Source organism: Euphorbia lathyris, chromosome 8 (assembly GCF_963576675.1).
Source record: "Euphorbia lathyris chromosome 8, ddEupLath1.1, whole genome shotgun sequence".
Classification (NCBI taxonomy): domain Eukaryota; kingdom Viridiplantae; phylum Streptophyta; class Magnoliopsida; order Malpighiales; family Euphorbiaceae; genus Euphorbia; species Euphorbia lathyris.
Window position 1 is genome coordinate 36,508,899 of NC_088917.1, and position 15,346 is coordinate 36,524,244.

The window sequence follows — 15,346 nt, forward strand, 5'->3', positions numbered from 1 at the left end:
TTTTTTTTTTCTTTTATAAATGAATACGAATGAGAATGGAATTTCATTAATGTGAGGAGGAGGAGAAACAATGAGGTAAAGGCTATGCTTACTTTATTTTTGACAAAGTAAGTCTTACTTTGTGTGTTTTCACCATTGGATTAATTTTATACTTCATCATCCAATGGTGAAAATACACCAAGTAATGGTACTTTGTCAAAAACAAAGTAACCATAGAAGACACCGAAACAATGATTCTCATAATTGGTGGAAAGTTATATTTATTTAACCAAACACTATTAAAAGGAATACTTTATTTCTATTCCTATTTTCATTTCATAGTTTAAATTAATCTAACCAAACACACCAAAAGTTATTTATATTATTTTTAGAAAATCCATTAAAAATCTTTTAGAGACACTCTTATAAATTAAGAATCTAAGATATAATTTTTAAGATTTAAAAATTTATGAATCAAATTCTAAAATTTATAAATTAAAGTATAAAATGTAGTGATAATTTTTATGTTAAAAAAAGTGGATTATTATACTCAGCCATAATTTCCCACACTTAGCCTCGGGGAAAGATTAAAATATCCTTTTATCAAATTTCAAAATTCTCAAATCCTCTCAAACAACCTAAACTCTCTTTAATCTCATCCGGAATAATTTATTAACGGAAAAGCATTGACCGGGGGAGGGACGGCAAAGGAAAGGGACGTATGGTATGTATTTTCGACTGATTTGGATGCTTTTGATACGTATTTTTGAATCGTTTTACTTTTTTTTGAATTCGGGTTCATGGCACAGGGACGTACGACTATCACGTCGCCACCTATGGTGAGGCATATGAACATCACACCTCACCACAGGCGGCGTGATAGTCGTGCGCCTCACCACAAGCGACGACGTGATGCTCATACGCCGTCACCTGTGGTGAGGCGTGATAGCATCACGCCCTCACCTGTGTGAGGGCATAATGCTTATATGCCCGTGTGACGAAAACCGTTTTATTTTAGTTAATTTAAAATTTTAGTTTGTTTAATTTAGTTTAACTAAATTTTTATTTTGTTAATTTTAGTTAAATTTTTATGTTGTAAATTTTATTTTGTTTAATTTAGTTTAACTAAATTTTTATTTTGTTAATTTTAGTTAAATTTTTATTTTGTTAATTTTATTTTATTTAATTTAGTTTAATTAAATTTTATATTGTTAATTTTAGTTAAACTAGCGTTAAACACCCGTGCAATGCACGGAATATTTTAAAATCTTCTTTATCCCTAAATTTTACTACTATTTATTGATTCATATATTTGAAATAAAGAATAAAAAACAATTTAAAGTTTAATAGTTGTGAAATATATCGTATACTATTTTGCATATCAAACTAAATAAATATAAGCAAATTTAATAATGTAATTACTCTATTTTATTAAATATTTCTTTAAAAATTATATTTTAAATCTAAGTATATATGTTTTGTTTTTGTTAAACAAAGATGGCAAAAAGCATTTTCTTTCATTTTTTTTATACATTAAGTCCCTGATTTTTTTATTTGGATACATTAAACCTCTGGTCTTTTATTTTCTATCACATTAAGCCACTGATAATCGTAAAAGTTAGATTTGAATATAAAAGTCGGTTAACAGAGTGGCTTTGAATATAAATGCATTTGGATTTATATTTTTAATAGTCCGAAATAGTTTTTAATATATGTAATGTAGCTATAAGAAAACTATAAAAATCTTATTTCGAGCTGTAAAAAAATATAGTTTCAAAGGATGAAATGAATAACGCTTTTTTCATTGAATTAAATATTCAAAACTAACCATTTTGAGAAGTAAGGGCTTAATGTTATAAAATAATAAATAATCAGGGACTTAATGTGTCCAAATAAAAATTAGGGGCTTAATGCACCAAAAAATGAAAGATCTGGGGTCTCAAAATGCTTTTTGCCAACAAAGATTAATTACTTTAATGACATATACAATTTCCATGATTAAAACTTGGACACATATTCAATATGTTACCTTCAATATTGCTGCCAGTGGTGTTCATAAATCTTAAAGATACAAAATATCAAAATTTGTAAGAATATATTCAACAAAAATCAAGTGTAATAGCAGGAATACAGATGATTTCAGTCCGAGTGAACAATAGTTCAAAAAAATTTGATGTAAAATTAAGCGAAAATGCATTTGAATCAATAATCTTTAGCCAAATGAATCTGTGAAATTCGAAATCCCTAAGCTAAAGCAATAAGAGAAACAGGCTAAAACAATCATTAGTCATAAATTCTCTTTCTAAAGAAAGATGATAAAATAATGCAAAGGATAATTACAAATACCTATTTATGAAAGTTATGGCTTATATAAATAAAAATAAAATTTAGCATCAAATAAAAGGTAATCAATTAGCAAATCTAACTTAACAGCAAAGAAAAAAAAATATTTATATACAATTTTAAACTCTGTTTACATTCACTTAACAAATAAAATTGAAATATCAATTAGTAGATGGAGCAGTACACATTAGAATTCTGGCTTTATTTCTCCCAAAAACAGTACCTCTTCAAAATCTCTTCAATATCCTTTTGACAATTTCTCACAACCCAATTACCTAAATTTCGTAAATGAAAATGGCAAGTGTTAGTTAAGGTTTTTGGCGTTATTCTTTTAGAAGTGGGAATAGTAATAAGCAGTTGAGGAAACATATTAAGGGTGAGGAAAAAAGAGGTAAGAAAAAGAATCAGTTTCTACAGAAGTTACAATTGGAAGTAGTTGAGAGAGAAACAATTGAGAAAGCAGTGAGAAACAATAGAGAGAAGAAACAATTGAGAAATAAAAATTTAAGAAAGCAGGTTAGGTAATAGTCATATATTCCTAAAACTACTGAACTGAAAAAAAAAAGAAAAAGAAAAAACCTCTCGTAACTGTATCCAACTCTGAATGCTACCTACGTCTAGCGAATTCAAACCGGATAATGGATTTAAATTCAAGACTGAAAAATATAGTTGTAATCATCTTACACTCTGTATGCTGCCATTTTCAATTGAAACTCTATAACAGGCACCCAATTAAGTAAGTATAAAATGAAGAAATCAGAAAACTTGAACATGCAGGGGAAAATATATTGAAGCCATGGTAGATCCAACACATAGAGAAAAAAGAAGAACCAACTCTATAGAGAAAAAGGGAAATAAAAAACCCATAATGACTAAAATCGCTTAGGCGAGATTGTAATGAAAAAATTGTAGAAAATTGAACCCATAAATGCATATGTATACCTTTGAAACCATGGTAGATGGAATCCATTGTAGAAGGGATATTTCAAACCCATAGTCAAACTAAAATCGAACCCAAATGAAAGTCTATAGAGGAAATCTAAGAATACTGCAATTTCAGAGGGAGCAATTTTCATAAGAAAGAGTACAAAAGAGGGAGAATAGGAAGATGGAAAAAAAGCTGCTAAAATTTTGATTGCTAGCTAGAACAGTAACCCATATCCTAAATACAACAATTGTTAAAAAAACATAAAAATCTGAAAAATAAGCTTCGCGAAATGATATAAGCAAGTAAGGTAGAAGAAATTATAAACACCTTACTGAACCCATATCTAAAATAAAACTATTAAAAGCATTACAATCTGAAAAATAAGAATTAGGAGATGGTAAAATACGAATTAGATGGGCTTTTGCATAAAAACACTGATTATTGATTTCATTTTTACTTGCAAAAACGTGGTAGGATATGAATCATAAGCATATGATCTTGTAAAATCCTTCAAAATTTATAAGGAACATTATGTTGATGTCTGCATCATCTATTATAATATTAATATTGAAATTAGCTAGAATTGCATCAATGATGCTAATTACCACTTCTGTAGAAACAAGAATATTCAATTTTTACAGAATTGTCAATGAAAATGAACTGTAATAGCAAGAACCGATGGAAAATCAAAATTTAAAAAATCAGATGTAAAAGGAAGTGTCTCAATCAAGAATCATTAACCTCACGGAGAAACGCAAAAAGAGTAAACAAATTTAGGAAACAAATAAAAACGCACCAGTTTAAGGAGATAGCCGATTGCAATTCCATGAAACTATATCACTAAGAAAAAGACTGTCATAAATTAACACTGCAACATCATAAAAAAAGGTTAGAGAGATAAGGAAATAACTCAAAAACGAAAACGGATTCGAGAGTGAGAGCAAGACCATTGTAATTGTAGTTTTTTGTTGAAGCTAAAAATTACCCAAAATTTAAACAAATTTGAGAAACTATGGAGGAAGACATTTGTTTTGTATTTCTATCAGCCAAAAATGACTCTGGAAAAGGAAACTTCAAACATAGGAATAAGAGGAGATGCAAATGAGAAGAGAGGGAAGGAGAAATATAACGACAGACTTCAAATGGGGAGAGAGGGCGAGAAAGGGGACACTCATAATAAGATGAAAACGTTTAGGAGGTGGGAGTTACCATTCCAAGCAGTTGAGTGAAATTGGAACGGTTCGAGAACCTAGAAAGGCGCTTAGGTCATGGAGAGAGAGGGAAGATATTGAGGAAATCATGATGAGCGTGTGTTCTCAGCAGTCGGCAATAAAAAAATTCCAAAAATAAGATAATTACTGGAAAAAATGAGAGGTTGCCATGTCAGCAAGATGTAAGCAGATTTAAGTATATAGATAGATTTTTATTTTGTTAATTTTAGTTAAATAATGTGGTCAATGTGTGTAGAGGGAGAGGGAGAGTGTAGTCGGGAAACCTATCCCGTCAACAGCGAGGCAGTTAGATATGGATGCCGAGGATACACCACGTCATACGAGAGCGCGTGGTGTTGATATATCAGGCCGTAGACAGAGAGCGGCTGAGACGCAACAGTTGCAGGCGGCTCAGATAGATCAGTTTGTGTTGGATCAGCCTGAGTTGGGGGGAGAGGAGGCGGATGATTCGGGAGATCGAGATCCTGGTCTTGACATTGTCGATGACTATTTTCAGGAGTTAGCCGAGACGCAGCGACGACCGTGATCTGATGATGATGATGATGTGCAGGCCGACCCAGGGCTCGAGCAGAGAGCATAGAGGTGGTCGATTTGCTTGTACATGTATTATTTATAGTTTTTTTTTGGTTCGTAAGTGTATCCACCGCCGACAGCAGTGGCTATTCACTTTCGCAGATGGTTTGCACCTCTATGGGTGGGACTGCTGGCCACGGTAATATTTTTTATAGTTTAATATTATTTAAAATTTAGTATTATTTATAGCATAATATTATTTAAAATTTAGTATTATTTATAATTCATTATTATTTAAAATTTAGTATTAGTTATAGTTTAGTATTATTTATAATTTAGTATTATTTATAATTTCGTGATTCCTAGTTTTTTAGGATACGTTGCCTCACGGATGTTGGGAGGACATTATCGATCTTATCTTACGTGCTACAACAAATCATTAGCATGTGGCACGTTGGAGTGATGGTATCGGGGCATGACACCCAAGGTAAGAATAATTTGCTCAATAAATTATTTTACTTATTATTTTTAACTCTAACCCTAAAAAACATTCAATAATTGTATATGTGTCTTGTTTACAGTTGAGGAATATGGTAGACATGACTGGATTGTCTCACCTCCCAGCCACCATGTTCAAGAACTTGGATGCGCCTCTGATATTTGCGTCTGTGGAGCGGTGGGAGCCCGATATGAATTCCTTTCGCATGCCGTTAAGAGAGATGACTATTCTTCTGCACGATGTATGACAGATTCTACGAATTCCGGTGGACGGTCAGATGGTCTTCCATAGATGCAGTGCAGAGCGGCTGCAGGCCATGTGTATGATCATATTTGGGGTCACTCAACAGGAGTTGCTATCACCGGTGGCACATTACTAGAGTGGTGGGGGTGTTTATGCTAATATTGTGGAAAGACTTACCCATCCGGGGGAGGGTCGGGATGACGGGACTCGAGCCACAGCATGGATATGGCTTTTGTTAGGATCCACCTTGTTTGTCGACAAGAGTGGCGATAAGATCAGGCCGTCTTATCTCCAGGAGGTTCACGCCGGTGTCAGAGGGGCAGTTGGACGTTCTTGGGGGTCTGCTACACTTGCCACCTTATATCGGCAGCTGGGAATAGCGAGTAGAGGAGAGTGCTCGGGTATATGTGGATATTTGACCATCCTCCAAGCGTGGTATATGAGTATTTTTCGATGTTCCGACCTCATTGACTACCACTCTAGATTCCAGATGATGCTCCCGGGCGTGCAGATGGGAGGTCGGGACTCCAGGCAGAAAGACTGCCCGACTCGAGACATTTCGTGCACAGTTGGACCAGATGACAACAGCCGAGGTAAAATAATATTTTATGACTTGCAATAATTTACTTAAATAAATGTAATTTCTTATTTTCATGTTATTATATATTTTATGGAGATGACGTGGTTGCCTTATGGTCTAGTCGCTGATGACGATGAGCTACGAGTGTCCTACGCCGGTTGGATACGATGTAGAGACATTGTTGAGCTATATATACCCGATCGAGTCCTACGTCAGGTCGGTTATGTTCAGCATATCCCGGCTGAGCATATTAGACCTGATACTGCATTCCGGCCATGGAAGTCTCTATCGTACAAACTCGCGCATTCATCTGTTACAGTTGATGATACTTGACGGAGATTTCCATCAACTCGTGGCGTTGATCGGAGGAGATGCCAGCCAGTTGGAGCCGATACTGGTGCTTGTGATGCCGGGTACATGGAGTGGTATAGACGGTATTCACATCCCCGTCTGCTTCGTGCCTCTCGGGATGCGTCGGTCCACCATTCTCGCTCCAATAGCGAAAATGTAGGTTTTTGATTATTTTTATTTATTATTGTTTTACATATGTTTGTTTTCTAATATTTAATTTTCTGCAGTGGGTTAGCCGTTTGGCAAGCATCGCTGAGTGGACGATCTCACGCCTGCCCAATGAGGATGAGGAGGCTCCACCAATTAGGACTGATATGGAGCAGTTTATGGAGGAATGACACCGGACGAATTGATATCTATTATAATATAGTAGAACTTATTGTTTTTAATACATTTGAAAACATATGTAATACTGCATGTATATTAATTAATTATAATATTAATTATTTATATTTAAAACTATAAGGTCAATAATTCAAATTATAATCCGCAATAAACCACTAATTCGCAATAATTCAAATTATAATCCACAATAAATTATAAGGTTAATAATCAATTTTTTCCTCTCCGGACACGCGGGCGTGAGGACATCATGCCTCACCTTGTGGTGAGGCGTGATACACACACGTCTCACCACTTGGTGAGGCGTGATATACACACGTCTCACCATATGATGAGGCGTGATGTCCTCACGTTCGGATGTCGGGAGAGGAAAAAAAATTAGTTTTTCCACGCCAGCACCTGAAAGGATATTTTCGTCAATCTGGGTTATGGTCAACAACAAAAAAAAGGGTAAATTTCAAATAAAACCCCCGTGGTTTCACTAATTTTCAGATAAAGGACTGTGGTTTACTTTTTGTCAAAACGAGAACGAAGGTTTTCAACTTTAGCAAAGTAAGGACTTTTTCGATTGATACTGTTAAAATCACCATTGACGACTTAAAAAATGACATATTTTAAGAACTACTAATACTCTAAGCAACTTTAATTCTTCAACTTTTTTATTTCGAGATTATTTAGATGATGTTTGGTAAAGAGAGAGAGTTCCAAAAAAGACGATTTTCTAAAATCGAAAATGTAGTTCCATAGAAAATATGACATTGAACGACTTTAATTCTTGAAAATTTTTCATCTGACAAAAAGTAAACCATAGTTTTTTATCTGAAAATTAGTGAAACCACAAGGATTTTATTTGAAATTTGCCCAAAGGAGATGGTGTAATGTGATAGTTGTTTGTTCCGTTTCCATTACACGGGTCGGGTATTTACCCGAAATAATACACTGATTAAATCGTTGTTTGGTGCGCAGGACTCCGTGATATAAACGTGGATATGCTATTCCCTTCAAAGCCGACTCACGAAAATCTCCCAAAAACTAGCACACAGTCTCTCGAAAGCGAAGCAGACCTAAACTAAGAACGTACTGCGGCAGTTTCATATCCTGGCTTTAGTCAGGATTTCTACTAACCTCCATTCGTTATTCTTTCTGTTTATCTGATCATTTTCTTACATCACTTTCATGGAGGAAGGAGGGAGCATATTGGATGCTATTTATGAAGACGACGACGCATTGGAAGAGCTCGAAGATATTGAGATGGTTGATGTCGAAGAAGGCGAAATTACGGAACAAAAGTCGCATATTGATTCCGAGCATAACCCCGGTGATTGTGGTAGGTCTGAGAGTGCCGAAAACCAAGCATCTCAAAGCGAAAACCCACAGCGCAAGGGAAATAGAAAGAATAAGAAGAAGAAGAAGAAGAAGAAGAGGAAGGGCGGCTCGGGGACTAAAGACGGAAATATAGATTGGTGATTTTTCTGCTGAAGTAGATATAGAACTCAATTTTCGTTTTGTGGCATTTATCGTTATGGATATGTTTTCTGGAATACTTTGTCATGTTATGCGTTAAGCTTCTATAATGACTAACCTGGTCAGTTCTTAGTATTTTAGTGTTTTTGTCGTGATTTCTTATATATTGTTTTTTCATTTTGCAGGTTTGTGTTAGATACATGTAGACGTTTGAGAGAGAAAAAAACTTACATGGTATATACTGCCGTTGGTTGTCTTGGGCTTTCTCGGCTGACTGAGTTGGTGACAGAGGTACTTGAACAAGTTCATTTGATGCATCTGCATAAGCATCAAGAGGACTTGATGCTAAGTTTAATAAACTGATTTTGGATGCTATACTGTGAAACTTGGTGGCATATTTCTAGGTGTATTTGATGATAAACTTATGAAGTCCTGATGATGCTCAGCAGAGTAGATATTGTTAGCTTAATCTTGGCCTTCGTTAATATGTCATTTTGAGATGCTTTGACTTATTTACTTGTTTTGAGAACCTGTATGTATCCAGTGTTGTGTTTTCCATTAGGCTCCTCGGCAAGCATTTCCTTAGAGGGCATTGTGTTTTTTTTTGCTCCTTGTTCTTCCTTTAGAATGTCAATAAGTAACTAGCTCATGTGCGCCTTTTGAAATTGACCACTTGTTCAATAATCAGTAGGTGTTTTCTTAGTTTCCCTTATTGCTACTAGCTAGGTGTTTCTGTTTTTAATTTTATCTTACCCTTTGCTATGTTATTTATTTATCTATATCCTTTCCACCCCTTCTAAAATTGTCATCTTTAGCACCGTCTTCTGTTTGGTATGGATCTAGTAACCTTTACTTGGTTTCTGATAGAAAAGGTGAGAGTTTGAATTTGGCCTGGTCTGGAGGCAGCAATGTTTGTATCCTCTATTTAAAGCCACTAGTAGCCATCTGATGTTGCATATTTGTTCCTACCCTTGCAGATTTTCATGGCAGAAGTATTTGCTGCTTCAGATTCATTCTGTGCTCTGAGATGAGATATAGCTTTGGCTGAACTACTGTATCATTTTCTCTTTGTGTAGGTTGATATATATATGCATACATGTTTAATTTTTTGCTTGAGTTTAATGTTGATTTTCTGTTCATGCATTTCTCATCATATTTGTTTAACAGACAGCTATATACTATGTGGATATTGTGTTAGCTGATAGATATGTTATTTTGTTTGTTCATGTAGATTAGACTTCTTTGGTTTAACTTTTTTACTTGATATGATGTCTTCCAGTCTCATTGATAACATTGATACATTCCTAATAGGCTACTAAAGTTCTTTCTCAGTAGATAATGTGGGTTTGCCATGTTTTTATATTTTTTTCTTCTTTCTTTTTATGTGCTTAATTGACTATATGTTGTTATAAGTGAGTGAAATCAGACATGTATAAGCTCACATGCATTTGCAGCTAGTCTCCCTTTTCCTTCTTAAGTCGTTTTCTGCAAATTGGATACCTTATGGTACAATGGTATTATGACTTGGTAAATGTTATTATCCATGAGTGCTGCATAAAAATCAGATCGACTAGTGGTTGGTTTTCCTTCAATGCTGGATACTCGTCCTAAAATGAAAATGTTTTAGGTGGATGAAATTCAGTCTCATGGAGGGGAGATGACTGCTGATGGAGGACGTGGTCGAACAGGAGGTGGAATATTATGGAAGACCATCAAAACAAAAGAGCCGATGGCCTATAAAGAGATAATGAAGAAGGCCAAGGAATTCGAGGTATGTAGTAATAGTATTTGTTTGTATGAAATTGTCCCATCAAGCTGGCTGCACAAATGGAATTTTTTTCTTTTACGTCTGCACAGGCTTATAAGCACGGAATCAAACTAATATTTATGCACGTACACATGCATGCTTGCTGTTAGCCAATTTTGGACGAGGATGGATTGGGGTTCATAATTTTGCATTCAAGTCTTGAGCAATCATCTGTTTTTGGCCATTTTGTGCAACATTGTGACTTGTGGAATTCTTCGTATTGACTTTTAACTTTCCAGTGCTAATTTTTACCATCTGCATCTGTTTCTTCAGAAGCAATTCAAGCCACAAAATATCAGACAAGCACCCCCGAAAAACAAGGAGTTATCCTCTCAAGAAATCGTTTTCTCAATAGATGAGCCTCCATGTAGTGTGCCAGGTGGTTGTCAGCTCGGACATCAAAATCAGCACGAACAGTCCAGTGCGGTAAAAAAGCACAGGTCTGTTCATGACAGAATCAGGATGCCTGTTTCATATGATGATCTGGATTGGGATGGTTCAAAAAATGATTCTGCAATTTCTGAGAAGCACAGCAACTAATTGACCTTCCTATGCCTTGGGGATCATGACATCATACTTTTTTCTTCCTATTTTGGATAGCCAAACACTAGTATCTCCTGAGAGACTGCAAAGTACATTTATTGTTTCTTTAGATTGGCAGTTTTTAATAGGGAGCATCTTAGTAGGTTTGGTTTCACAATTTTACAATTGAAACTTGTGGAAATTGATCTCTTTGAATATAGAACTTTCTTTGTTAATGTTGGGCACTTTTATCTCATAACGTATTTTATTGTCACTGTACGTGGTCTTTCTGAGCAAGGTTGCTTGCGTATGGCAGTTTCAAGTTTTATTAAGAGGTATAAAGCACTTAGGTAACTCATTAATTAATACCGTATAATGCACTTAGTTTGAATTACTAGAGTTTAAGCGAACTCTAGTTGTACAAATAACATGGTGAAGTCGTGATGGTTTTGCGAGCGATAATTGATTATAAATGGGTGTTTTTGTTGAGATAGGATATAGGAGGTAGTTACTAAAACAATTCACGCAAAATTATGAATTCTAGATTACTTTATTACACAGATGACAAATGGAAGTGGAAGTTAGTGTTGGTGTACGCAGTATAGTTAGATAGAATAACTTTTATGGTATGAAATCGTAAAAAAGCTGATACAGTTTGAAACCGAATCTGGATCAAGTTAAAACTAGGCGATCCTAGAGCAGTGAGTGACAATGCATAATGGCCTAATAATTGAAGTCTTCACAGGGTGCAATTTTCATATTGTTGCTGCCTCTTGTGCAGGAAGAGGCATATTGCAGTACAATCATCTACCTTGGAAGATGGAAACTTCTTGTGCCATGTGGCCGTAGCAGCCTCAACTAGTGCCTTTGCAGCTGTTTGCTCATCATATGCTCCCCACACAATCGATGCAACTTGGCTATTACTAAGCACATCCCAGACCTGAAAAGAAAATCCAAAACCAGTTAGCATATTTGATCTAATCTAATCGTTCTGCAGCTGCATCAAAAATCGATGTTCGATCCTTACCCCATCTGTTGCCAGCACGATGAACTGATCATTGGATGTTATCCGGTGACGAGAGATATCTGGTAAGGCAATGACTCCGTGGTTTTTGAGCAGGAAGTCACCGAAAGCCCGAGACATGGCTAGACCTGGATAATCTTCATTAGGTAACCATACTCTTTGGATATGTGGTTCTTCCTTTAGTGCATGCACTCTACCATTACACTTCCTTATTCTCTCCGCTTCACCTGGAGTTAATGGTTTACAATCTCTGTGAGTTTCTATGTTTTAGGTAAGATTTCCTTGTTCTATGAGAAAGAAAACAAACAGTGTCTTACTTGGTTGACTAGGCTTCAAATCTGTGGTTAATTGCACAGGCATGATTCCATTTTCATTAATTGTACCTAAAATTGCCCTTGAATCTCCAAGGTTAGCTATAACAAGATCTTCACCCTGTTTAATTTTTCAAACAATTGATTAGTACTTGCATACATATATATACATGCCTGCCAAGAAATTGAAAAAGAAAAAGCCAAATTCCTATTGCATTGGTTATTTAATTACCTGTCTTACAACAACTACTGCTGTAGTTCCACTGCAAGAGCAGTCTAAATTCTCTCGAAGTTTAACTTCTTTATCCATAACTTTAAAAGCACTTACACAAGCCTCTTTCCACATCTGAACTCCAAAATCATCCTTTCCATTTTCAATAGCTAATGCTTGTTTCTGGCTTAGTAACAGTGAGGGTAACCTGTTCCTTACTATCTTGCTTATTATATGACCATTCTTTCCATGTCCGTCAAAAACTCCACATAGAGCTCCATCTTCCCCTCCATAGCCCTTTGAAAAAAAAATAAAAAAATAAATCAGAAAAGTTGCAAGATCCAAAGAATAAGCATACCCAAAGTAGAAATTTCTAACCAGATGAAGAAGAGCAGTATCCTGGTTCAAGCCTTTGCTTCCTTGTTTAGAATAGAGAGAAGCAAGCTTTTGAGTTCCATTAGAGGAAATATTTTCTTGTTTGAAGTAGATAATATTTTCAAGGGCATCCTCCGCTTGGTGTATCTCTGAAGATGCAGAGGATATGCAGATTCCCATTTTTCAAGCTTATTAAACTCCAATCCAACAAATGATGAATTAATTAGTCTTAAGCTCCTTAATGATCATGTATTTAAGGACCCCCCAAAGTGCGCATGTTAGCCAAGTAATAATAAATAATATGTATTGGGAGTGGCTCCCAGTGACCTGAAAGCACAGCCTGGGTGGTTCAATAATTCATTGTTTATAATCGTTGGTATTATATTAAGATTAGATTAGATTACCCCAACCCAAGATTCACTCAAAGAGCCAGTCGTGTATTGACATTCCCTGTGGATTCCAAACAGACAGGACAGCAGAGTGGTTTTGTTCCATTAATTATTCACTTAAAGGAAGTCCTCTTGATCCTTTCAAAAGTTTGTTGTTGCAATTTGACCAACTTGGTTCCTTTTTTCTTTTATAAGAAAAGAGTAGAATTAAATTCATTACAACTTAGTCCCGTTTGATTTTACTTTTCGTATTTTCTTTTTGTTTATGTCAATATAAACATAAAAATATTTAGTTGCAACTTAGAAACACCTGCTTCGAGCGAATAGCTATTTCAGAAGTGTTCTGTTCCATTTGTTACTCTCTTACTGAAGAAATTCATTTTGATCTTTTCGAAACTTTGTTGTTACAGTTTTACCAGCTTTTATTGGGAGAAAACAGTAGAATTAGAATTGCATAGAGTTAGCGTCACTGCATATTTGGTTTAATGGTTCATATATATTGTGTGGTATTGTCAATTGTTTGCTACAATTGTTAAGTTTGGGAAAGTTTACTATTTTTTCTTTCAAAATAATTAGATGTTGTTTCTCAGTTTTAACCAAGCAATTCTATTTTATTCGTTGGACTTAAAAAGAAAAAAGGAAAGTAAAAAAAAGAAAAACAAATATACACTTCCTATCAGCTTTGATTCATAAAATATTATGGTAAGTGTTTCGGACTAAATCCAAATAAGAGTCCAGTCCACTTTTTAAGCCTGTTCCACTGTCGAAAGAGAGGTTCATAAAAAAAAAAAAAAAAGGCTTAAAGCACTTTTTGGCCCTTGATCTATCCAAAATTTATGCATTTGGCCCCTGGCCTATTATTTGGTTATATTTGGCCCATAACTTATCAAATTAGATAAAATCCAACCCATATTGAATGAAAAATTAACTGTATTGGAAAATTAACAGCAGTAACCAATACAAAAATGACACATGACACATAAATAAAATTAATATTTACTTTATCGGAACATTAGAAAAAGTTTTTAGGATTTTTTTACTGTGTAAAATAGTTACTGTTGTCATCTCTAGTTGAAAATTAATTTTATTTATGTGTCATGTGTGGTTTTTGTATTGGTGACTGCTGTTAATTTTCTAAGAAAGTTAATTTTCCATTCATTATGGGTTGAATTTTATCTAATTTGATAGGTCAGGGGCCTAATGTGACCAAATAATAGATTAGTGGCCAAATGCACAAATTTTGGATAGGTCAAGGGCCAAAAAGTGCTTTAAGTCAAAAAAAAACTATCCGACCGCTTAAACCATGAATAAAATGGTACTTTCACATGATTTGGAGCTTATTATGCGTAGATAATTTTTACTTTTTAATGTGCCTTCTATACTTACTTTGTTTTTGACAAAGTAAGTTTTACTTTGTTTTTTCTACCATTGGATGAACTTACTTTGTCAAAGTTCATCACCATCCAATGGTGGAAAAAACAAAGTAATGCTTACTTTGTTAAAAACAAAGTAAGTATAGCCCAACCCTACTTTTTAAATCTTCGATTATTTTTACTAATTTTGCTATCAAAATATATTTTTGAAGAGTTTACCCTGGCGCCTAACTGAAGAAGTCACCTCAAAATTTGAACCAGAACAAAAACAAGAAATTGATCATCTCAAAATTTCAAACCTGTTAATAAATTACTTTTTATTTTTTCTACCAAATAAAGTGAAAAAATCCTAGTGTATGAAGGGGAGCTTGATTCAGAATGCCTAACTATCAAATGGCTTCGTATGCTGAGACTGCAAGTTTTTCTTCTTTTTCTTTAAATTCCGGAAACCATGGAATTTTCTAAGATAAAATTTTAGAAGTTCAACTTCAAAATATAAGAAATTAGGTATTAACCAGTAATAAATAATAAAGTAGTAGTATCTCACTCAGTTGACTTGTAGGAAGGTAGTTGTTTATCATTGGTTGGTCCTACTCCCAAAGATGTGGATTCATATTAAATATGGGGTTTTCAGTTCGAAGCAATAATAAGAATTTAGGAGGCTAAACTGTAACCACGCATTCTTTAAAATAAAATAAAATAGTAACCACACATTTTTAGATAACAATCGTGTCTTAAAAGGATGGGCTAGACACCAATAAAAATTGCTTTAAGTGGTTGATGGTTTTAAGTCGTTTAAATTAGATTTTGAGTTTGAATCATAGTATATTCAAAAAGCTTTAATTGAGAGATGATTAACC

The 15,346-nt window shown here is 34.6% G+C and overlaps 2 protein-coding genes across 2 annotated transcripts; one reads left to right on the forward strand and one right to left on the reverse strand.

The window, feature by feature from the left end:
• The first annotated feature begins 7,994 nt into the window (after window positions 1–7,994).
• LOC136202722 (uncharacterized) lies at window positions 7,995–11,039 on the forward strand. Its single transcript, XM_065993520.1, has 4 exons — window positions 7,995–8,473; window positions 8,660–8,765; window positions 10,102–10,245; window positions 10,555–11,039. Exons 1-4 carry the CDS (start codon window positions 8,187–8,189, stop codon window positions 10,819–10,821), a joined length of 804 nt encoding a protein of 267 aa, XP_065849592.1. The 5' UTR covers window positions 7,995–8,186; the 3' UTR covers window positions 10,822–11,039.
• Window positions 11,040–11,385: 346 nt separating this feature from the next.
• On the reverse strand, window positions 11,386–12,927 carry LOC136202721 (probable protein phosphatase 2C 72). The gene is made up of 5 exons (XM_065993519.1): window positions 12,728–12,927; window positions 12,371–12,646; window positions 12,145–12,259; window positions 11,831–12,054; window positions 11,386–11,743 (listed from the first exon to the last, which is right to left on the reverse strand). The coding sequence occupies exons 1-5, from the start codon at window positions 12,902–12,904 to the stop codon at window positions 11,543–11,545; spliced, it is 993 nt and encodes a 330-aa protein (XP_065849591.1). The 5' UTR covers window positions 12,905–12,927; the 3' UTR covers window positions 11,386–11,542.
• Between the last annotated feature and the right edge of the window lie 2,419 nt (window positions 12,928–15,346).

What these genes read in the sequence shown, in the direction of transcription:
- LOC136202722 (XM_065993520.1), top strand. Translation starts at nt 8,187, where the DNA reads ATGGAGGAAGGAGGGAGCATATTGGATGCTATTTATGAAGACGACGAC. An exon ending in AAAGACGGAAATATAGATTG is followed by an intron (nt 8,474 to 8,659) that starts GTGATTTTTCTG and finishes TTCATTTTGCAG; the next exon opens with GTTTGTGTTAGATACATGTA. An exon ending in AGAAGGCCAAGGAATTCGAG is followed by an intron (nt 10,246 to 10,554) that starts GTATGTAGTAAT and finishes CTGTTTCTTCAG; the next exon opens with AAGCAATTCAAGCCACAAAA.
- LOC136202721 (XM_065993519.1), bottom strand. Translation starts at nt 12,904, where the DNA reads ATGGGAATCTGCATATCCTCTGCATCTTCAGAGATACACCAAGCGGAG. An exon ending in TTTGAAGCCTAGTCAACCAA is followed by an intron (nt 12,055 to 12,144) that starts GTAAGACACTGT and finishes CATTAACTCCAG; the next exon opens with GTGAAGCGGAGAGAATAAGG. An exon ending in TCGTGCTGGCAACAGATGGG is followed by an intron (nt 11,744 to 11,830) that starts GTAAGGATCGAA and finishes TTTTCTTTTCAG; the next exon opens with GTCTGGGATGTGCTTAGTAA.